Below are 8,492 nucleotides of genomic sequence, written 5' to 3' on the forward strand. Positions count from 1 at the left end.
GGTCATATATTATATAGCAGGGCGCTCTCCGGAGAGATGATGCCCAGAGGCAGCAGAATGTTGCAGACGACCTGCATCATATTACTCTGAAGTTTGGAAGGATCAGAAAAGCTGCGGAAACTCTTTGCCGAGTGCCGGCTGCCATATTGTAGCCTGCCTGGATCTCTGATCTGTAGGGTGCCGGTCTCATCCGCGCGACCCCTGCCTGCCCAGGATGAAGTGGTTGCATCGTCTAGCTGGCTGCTGATTGGCTGCTTTTATCCCACTTCAAAGGAACTGAGGCAAATTCATGGATGAGTTACTCCTGAAACACTCTGTGCTGCTGGGATGTGTCTCTAACTTCCCACTGGTTTCAAAGCCGGATTACAAGTCATGAGACAGTCCCGTCCCCTGCACCCAGCCTCACATACGCCATCCCATGCGCGGGCAGATCAGTAGGTTCCATCCTGAAATACTCTGTGCTGCCGGGACTCCGTCTCTCCCAATGTGTGTCTGTTTGTTTCCATTCTCGTCCCCCAAAAATCGTAATGCCACCTCTGTCACCTTATGCCCTGTCTTCACCTACATCACGTGAGATGACGTAAATACTCTGTGCTGCTGATGACCCCTTCTTCCATTATTTATCTGTTATTTTCCAGTTTGCTGCCAAACTATTGGCTTCTAACCCCTGGAAAGTGATGTGGTTAATGTCGCGTCCCCCCAATGCTGCGCCTGCCCCTGTACAGCAGGATTCCCAGCGAGCGGCCTATGACTCCCCCACGGCGTGACCCCAGAGTTTTGTCTATATTTGCCATAGCGCACCAGGAGACGTCCCCTCGCTCCCATCCACAATAATTAGGCTTGTAAGTCTAATGGAAAAAGTCATGTCTAATTACCCCGCTGAAGGGCCAATTATACTATTAACCATCGTCAGCTCGGAGCTAATAACGAGGGGAACCGGTTCATTTGCATAGCATTAAGTTAATTGACTTAGTAGCTCCAGGGCGGACGTAGGGACAGATAGCGGGATTTCATTACGGAAAGGATAGCGATGACTGGAGACGAGACCGTTCACCTGACAGTTCTTATTAATTAACGGCTATCTCGTTACCCGCCGTGTCATACGGCTCTATAATGCACTCACCCCTCCCAGATACCCCTTTATCTGCTCTTAATGAAAGCTGAGATAACTGTGCTAATTGTAGCCGGTAATTAATTATAAAGGGAAGGACGCTCTCCTAATCTAGTCTTACTGCGCCGAGGGGTGAGCAGCTGTTTGTGAGCGGGCCAAAGGACGAGCGTGCCCGCTTGTCAATCTATTGCGAATGCAAACAGGTCTCATCTTCCAATGAGTATTTATAGCAAGATCAGATCCCGAGAGCAGACGGAGACGTACAAGAAAAATCCGTCATGCCAGCAGTAGTGCGCCATTTATAAGGGACGTGTCACGGAAAAGGGAAAACTGCCACTGGGGGCGGCGTTATGGTGGTTACATCCTTGTACATAGGGGGCAGTATTATAGTAGTTATATTCTTGTACATAGGAGCAGTATTATAGTAGTTATATTCTTGTACATAGGAGCAGTATTATAGTAGTTGTACATAGGGGGCAGTATTATAGTAGTTATATTCTTGTACATAGGAGCAGTATTATAGTAGTTATATTCTTGTACATAGGAGCAGTATTATAGTAGTTATATTCTTGTACATAGGAGCAGTATTATAGTAGTTATATTCTTGTACATAGGGGGCAGTATTATAGTAGTTATATTCTTGTACATAGGGGGCAGTATTATAGTAGTTATATTCTTGTACATAGGAGCAGTATTATAGTAGTTATATTCTTGTACATAGGAGCAGTATTATAGTAGTTATATTCTTGTACATAGGAGCAGTATTATAGTAGTTGTATTCTTGTACGTAGGAGCAGTATTATAGTAGTTGTATTCTTGTACGTAGGAGCAGTATTATAGTAGTTGTATTCTTGTACGTAGGAGCAGTATTATAGTAGTTGTATTCTTGTACGTAGGAGCAGTATTATAGTAGTTGTATTCTTGTACATAGGGGGCAGTATTATAGTAGTTGTATTCTTGTACATAGGGGCAGTATTATAGTAGTTGTATTCTTGTACATAGGGGGCAGTATTATAGTAGTTGTATTCTTGTACATAGGGGCAGTATTATAGTAGTTGTATTCTTGTACATAGGGGCAGTATTATAGTAGTTGTATTCTTGTACGTAGGGGCAGTATTATAGTAGTTGTATTCTTGTACGTAGGGGCAGTATTATAATAGTTATATTCTTGTACGTAGGAGCAGTATTATAGTAGTTGTATTCTTGTACGTAGGAGCAGTATTATAGTAGTTGTATTCTTGTACGTAGGAGCAGTATTATAGTAGTTGTATTCTTGTACGTAGGAGCAGTATTATAGTAGTTGTATTCTTGTACGTAGGAGCAGTATTATAGTAGTTGTATTCTTGTACATAGGGGGCAGTATTATAGTAGTTGTATTCTTGTACATAGGGGCAGTATTATAGTAGTTGTATTCTTGTACATAGGGGGCAGTATTATAGTAGTTGTATTCTTGTACATAGGGGCAGTATTATAGTAGTTGTATTCTTGTACATAGGGGCAGTATTATAGTAGTTGTATTCTTGTACATAGGGGCAGTATTATAGTAGTTGTATTCTTGTACATAGGGGCAGTATTATAGTAGTTGTATTCTTGTACATAGGGGCAGTATTATAGTAGTTGTATTCTTGTACATAGGGGCAGTATTATAGTAGTTGTATTCTTGTACATAGGGGGCAGTATTATAGTAGTTGTATTCTTGTACATAGGGGCAGTATTATAGTAGTTATATTCTTGTACATAGGGGCAGTATTATAGTAGTTATATTCTTCTACGTAGGGAGCAGTATTATAGCAGTTATATTCTTGTACGTAGGGGCAGTGTTATAGCAGTTATATTCTTGTACGTAGGGGCAGTGTTATAGCAGTTATATTCTTGTAGGTAGGAGGCAGTATTCTAGCAGTTATATTCTTCTACGTAGGGAGCAGTATTATAGCAGTTATATTCTTGTACGTAGGGGGCAGTATTATAGCAGTTATATTCTTGTACGTAGGGGGCAGTATTATAGCAGTTATATTCTACGTAGGGGGCAGTATTATAGCAGTTATATTCTTGTACGTAGGGGCAGTATTATAGTAGTTATATTCTTGTACGTAGGGGCAGTATTATAGTAGTTATATTCTTGTACATAGGGGGCAGTATTATAGTAGTTATATTCTTGTACGTATGGGGCAGTATTATAGTAGTTATATTCTTGTATATAGGAGTATTACAGTAGTTATATTCTTGTAGGTACGGAGCAGTATTATTTTAGTTATATTCTTGTACATAGGGGGCAGAATTACAGTAGTTATATTCTTGTACATAGGGGGCAGTATTATAGTAGTTATATTCTTGTACATAGAGAGCAGTATTATAGTAGTTATATTCTTGTGCATAGGGAGCAGTATTATAGTAGTTATATTCTTGTACATAGAGAGCAGTATTATAGTAGTTATATTCTTGTACATAGGGGCAGTATTCTATACTATACCTATTAGTGATTCTTTGTAGCTAATTTGCTGTAATAATCTTCTTTGAGCCTGACCTACTCCTTAGGGGTTAATAATTGATCCTCCGTAAAACTCCCGCCATTCCCCCCCCATCTCTGGCGCAGCGAGTGTCAGTGAGATGTAAGACAAAAGACTGTCGTATGCTGCTGCCTTTTAATCATGTAATTGCCTGGTGACATTTAACACTGTGGCTTTGTGTTACCCCTCTGGTATAATGAAGGTAGGAGGACTCCGTAGATCGCATCGTCCCACTCTCCTCCGCCTCGCACCCTCCTGCCCCGCAGCAGACGGCCCTTTGTGGGAAGAGCACTTTAACTACACCGAAGTTTGGCCGAGCTTCTACATATTACAGCAGCAACACGAAGACGCACAATTGAAGTATTTGGGGCCGATGAAATATGCATGGCTATCGGTGACAGCGCCATAAAGTCAAGCAATTAGCCGCGTAATCCAAGACGCTCAGAGCCCGTGGCAAGGAAGCCCGCAGTTCTCTATTAGTTAAATGTATTTTGTAGGTCCTCATTCCATCAAATCAACTAACACTTCCTTTAATTGGCTGATAAATTATACAGCCGGCCGCATTATAATTTAATAAGTCGTAAACATTCCTAGGGCCTGCTGTAAAGTCGATATCGCGCTCATTAATTCCTTAATTTCAGCTGATGGAAGGGGAGATGGAAGGAGCGCACTCGCACTGTCAGCCTCGGGCTATGAAATGAGGGAAAAGAAAAATTTTGAAAAAAAGAAGGGGATGGGGTGAATTATTTTTTATTATTTATTTATTTTTTTACACATCTGTGTCGGAAACTCAATCTGCGCGCTGTCACCGGCAGCCGGTCGCCCCGTCCGCGGATTCAAAGGATGAGTGACAGCTTCCCACCGCGTCCTGTCAAACTATCTTTAAACATCAAGCCAGGCAGTAAACAGGTCCCGATGTATATTAAATCTCGTTCTATTACCCGCCCCCCCAACCCGGTCCTCCACCGCTGCCACCCCCGATTCCTCCCCACTCTGTCCCCATGAATATTTCATTACTCGCCGCATTAATATTAATTCTAATCGCTCAGGATAGTCGTTATTATTTCTGTTTTCTGACAATCCCACATTAAATATTCAGGAAGTTTTTTTTATTTTAAAATTACATTTACACACACAGTTGTGGCTGCGGTTACCAAATTTTTTTTTCTTTAAATGTTTTTTTTTTTTTACCTGGTGGGAAATCCTAATTCTTCTGCTGTTAAACGGCCGAGAAATTTTATAAAACGCTCATAAATGAGATGTCACATTTCATGGGACACAGATGTAACACCGCCCGTTTTCTGATGTCACACTCTTTCTCTCCCGCCAGGATCTTCTTTCTGGACATCCCAGATGACGTGGCTATAGAGCGTCTGTCACTACGTATGACCGATCCCGTGTCGGGAGAGAGGTGGGTTCCCAGCGAACGTGGTGGCCTCAGAGCCTGTGCCACAGGCAGCCTAAAGCTCCTCACTGCAGCTGCTGGACCATCGGATGCTGAATTATCAGAAGTGATGGATTCCGCAGCTGACTTCTGCTCTCTTATCTCCCAGGTATCACAGCCTGTACAAGCCGGCCCCTCACGTGGAGGTGCACGAGCATCTACAGCAGAAGCCGGCAGACTCGGAGCAGAAGGTTCAGGCGAGGTTAGATGTGTATCACGCTAGCGCCGAGGATCTGGAGGAGTTTTATCAAGACATCATTCACGTTAACGCTGATCAAGACCCGCACACGGTCTGGGAGTTCATCGAGAGCTGTGTAATCAGCCCCCGTCCACAGCGCGTCCCTGGGGAGCCGGCGTCTCCCTGATCACCCTAAGCACGCTCCGCATGGCCCACACAGGAGTGTGCTCAGATACCCGACTAACAAAGTGACACTATGTAGCGGTATAGCAAGAAAACATGAAATATATGACATATGATTTGCATTACTGCTCTAGTAAGTGGGAAAAATGAGAATAAATTGACCCATTCATGTATATTCGGCAGCCACAATAAGGCGATTATGGGTACACATAAATTGGCCAGTTTATGCGCTAACTATTCTCGTTTTTCCCTACTTTCTAGAGCAGTAATACAATTCATATTTTCTTGCTTGAGTGCAACTCTATTAGTTGTATATGGTGATGACTACTCTTAGTTTGTTCCTGTACACACCTGTTTTTTTGTTTGTGACGGTCAGGCTTTCGTTAGCTGCTCTGATACCTGCACGCGCTGAACCTGGCAGCAGAATTAAAGGGAAGCTGATCCTCCTGCTCCGCCTGTCAATTCTCCACACAATCCCCCAGTATTGAGAAAGCGATACTGAGCATCTGAACCTCAGTGCTATCAGCTTAGATACAGGTGTTTCTCTCAAAATTAGAATATCATCAAAAAGTTAATTTATTTCAGTTCTTCAATACAAAAAGTGAATCCCATATATTATATAGAGTCATTACAAAGAGTGATCTATTTCATGTGTTTATTTCTGTTAAAGGGACTCTGTCACCTGAATTTGGAGGGAACAATTTTCAGCCATAGAGGCGGGGTTTTCGGGTGTTTAATTCACCCTTTCCTTACCCGCTGGCTGCAATATTGGATTGAAGTTCATTCTCTGTCCTCCATAGTACACGCCTGCGCAAGGCAAGATTGTACAGTCTATATATGTATATATATATATATATATATACATACATACATACATACACACCCACACATATATATATACCGTATTTATATTTAATTCAGCGCGAGATAGCACAAAAGCCGGCTTTTGTTATCTCCTTCACAAGCCCGACAGGATATGAGACATGGTTTACATACAGTAAACCATCTCATATCCCTTTTTTTTTTTTTTTGCATATTCCACACTACTAATGTAAGTAGTGTGTATGTGCAAAATTTGGGCGCTGTAGCTTGTAAAATAAAGGATTAAATCGCGGAAAAAATTGGCGTTGGCTCCCACGCAATTTTCTCCGCCAGAGTGGTAAAGCCAGTGACTGAGAGCAGATATTAACCCCTTCCCGACATGTGACGTAATAGTACGTCACATGTCGGGACCCCCGCTTTGATGTGCGCTCCGGCGGTGAGCGCACATCAAAGTCGCGACATGTCAGCTGTTTTTTACAGCTGACATGTGCGCGCAATAGCGGCGGGTGAAATCGCGATCACCCGCCGCTATTAACTAGTTAAATGCCGCTGTCAAACTCAGACAGCGGCATTTAACTACCGCATCCGGCCGTGCGGCCGGATATGAGCGCATCGCCGACCCCCGTCACATGATCGGAGGTCGGCGATGCTTGTACATTGTAACCATAGAGGTCCTGGAGACCTCTATGGTTACTGATCGCCGGTGGCTGTGAGCGCCCCCCTGTGGTCGGTGCTCACAGCACACCTGCATTTTAGCTACATAACAGCGATCTGATGATCGCTGTTATGTAGCAGAGCCGATCGGGCTGTGCCTGCTTCTAGCCTCCCATGGAGGCTATAGAAGCATGGCAAAAGTTAAAAAAAAAAGTAAAAAAAAATGTGAAAAAAATAAAAAAAATATAAAAGTTTAAATCACCCCCCTTTCGCCCCAATCAAAATAAATCAATAAAAAAAAAGCCCAACCTACACATATTTGGTATCGCCGTGTTCAGAATCGCCCGATCTATCAATAAAAAAAAAGCATTAACCTGATCGCTAAACGGCGTAATGAAAAAAAAAATCGAAACGCCAGATTTACGTTTTTTTGGTCGCCACGACATTGCATTAAAATGCAATAACGGGCGATCAAAAGAACGTATCTGCACCGAAATGCTATCATTAAAAATGCCAGCTCGGCACGCAAAAAATAAGCCCTCACCCGACCCCAGATCACGAAAAATGGAAACGCTACGGGTATCGGAAAATGGCGCAATTTTATTTATTTATTTTTTTGCAAAGTTTGGAATTTTTTTTCACCACTTAGGTAAAAAAGAACCTAGTCATGTTAGGTGTCTATGAACTCGTACGGACCTGGAGAATCATAATGGCAGGTCAGTTTTAGCATTTAGTGAACCTAGCAAAATAGGCAAGCAAAAAACAAGTGTGGGATTGCACTTTTTTTGCAATTTCACTGCACTTGGAATTTTTTTCCCGTTTTCTAGTACACGACATGGTAAAACCAATGATGTCGTTCAAAAGTACAACTCGTCCCGCAAAAAATAAGCCCTCACATGGCCAAATTGACAGAAAAATAAAAAAGTTATGGCTCTGGGAAGGAGGGGAGCGAAAAACGAAAACGGAAAAAGCTCCGGGGGTGAAGGGGTTAATAGCCTAGAAAGGGTCCATAGTTATTGGCCCCCCCTGGCTACAAACATCTGCCCCCAGCCACCCCAGAAAAGGCACATCTGGAAGATGCGCCTATTCTGGCACTTGGTCACTCTCTTCCCACTCCCGTGTAGCGGTGGGATATGGGGTAATGAAGGGTTAATGTCACCTTGCTATTGTAAGGTGACATTAAGCCAGGTTAATAATCGAGAGGTGTCAATTATGACACCTATCCATTATTAAAGGGAACCTGTCACCCCGTTTTTTCGGTATGAGATAAAAATACTGTTAAATAGGGCCTGAGCTGTGCATTACAATAGTGTAGTTTGTGGACCCCGATTCCCCACCTATGCTGCCGAAATACGTTACCAAAGTAGCCGTTTTCGCCTGTCAATCAGGCTGGTCAGGTCGGATGGGCGTGGTGTCTTCCCCCAGATCTTGCGTAGTTTTCCGTTGGTGGCGTAGTGGTGTGCGCATGTCCAAGGTCCCGAATCCTGCACAGGGGTGTGAAAATAGCAGCGATGTCCATTATTCCATTGGTGGTCGGTGGGCGCGGCCATTTTGCTTTGGCCGCGCGTGCGCAGAAGCGGCGCTCTGCTGGCC

The 8,492-nt window shown here is 43.2% G+C and overlaps 1 protein-coding gene across 3 annotated transcripts in view; it reads left to right on the forward strand.

The window, feature by feature from the left end:
• AK8 (adenylate kinase 8) overlaps positions 1-5,869 on the forward strand; it is a 104,975-nt gene extending 99,106 nt beyond the window's left edge. For all 3 annotated transcript variants that reach the window (XM_077284639.1, XM_077284641.1, XM_077284640.1), the window contains 2 exons: positions 4,949-5,029; positions 5,172-5,869. In XM_077284639.1, the coding sequence (XP_077140754.1) occupies positions 4,949-5,029; positions 5,172-5,427 (337 nt within the window). In that variant the 3' untranslated portion in view covers positions 5,428-5,869. The remainder of the gene's footprint in view (positions 1-4,948; positions 5,030-5,171) is intronic.
• The last annotated feature ends 2,623 nt before the right edge of the window (positions 5,870-8,492 follow it).

The sequence above is a fragment of the Ranitomeya variabilis genome, chromosome 2 (genome assembly GCF_051348905.1).
Source record: "Ranitomeya variabilis isolate aRanVar5 chromosome 2, aRanVar5.hap1, whole genome shotgun sequence".
Classification (NCBI taxonomy): Eukaryota; Metazoa; Chordata; class Amphibia; order Anura; family Dendrobatidae; genus Ranitomeya; species Ranitomeya variabilis.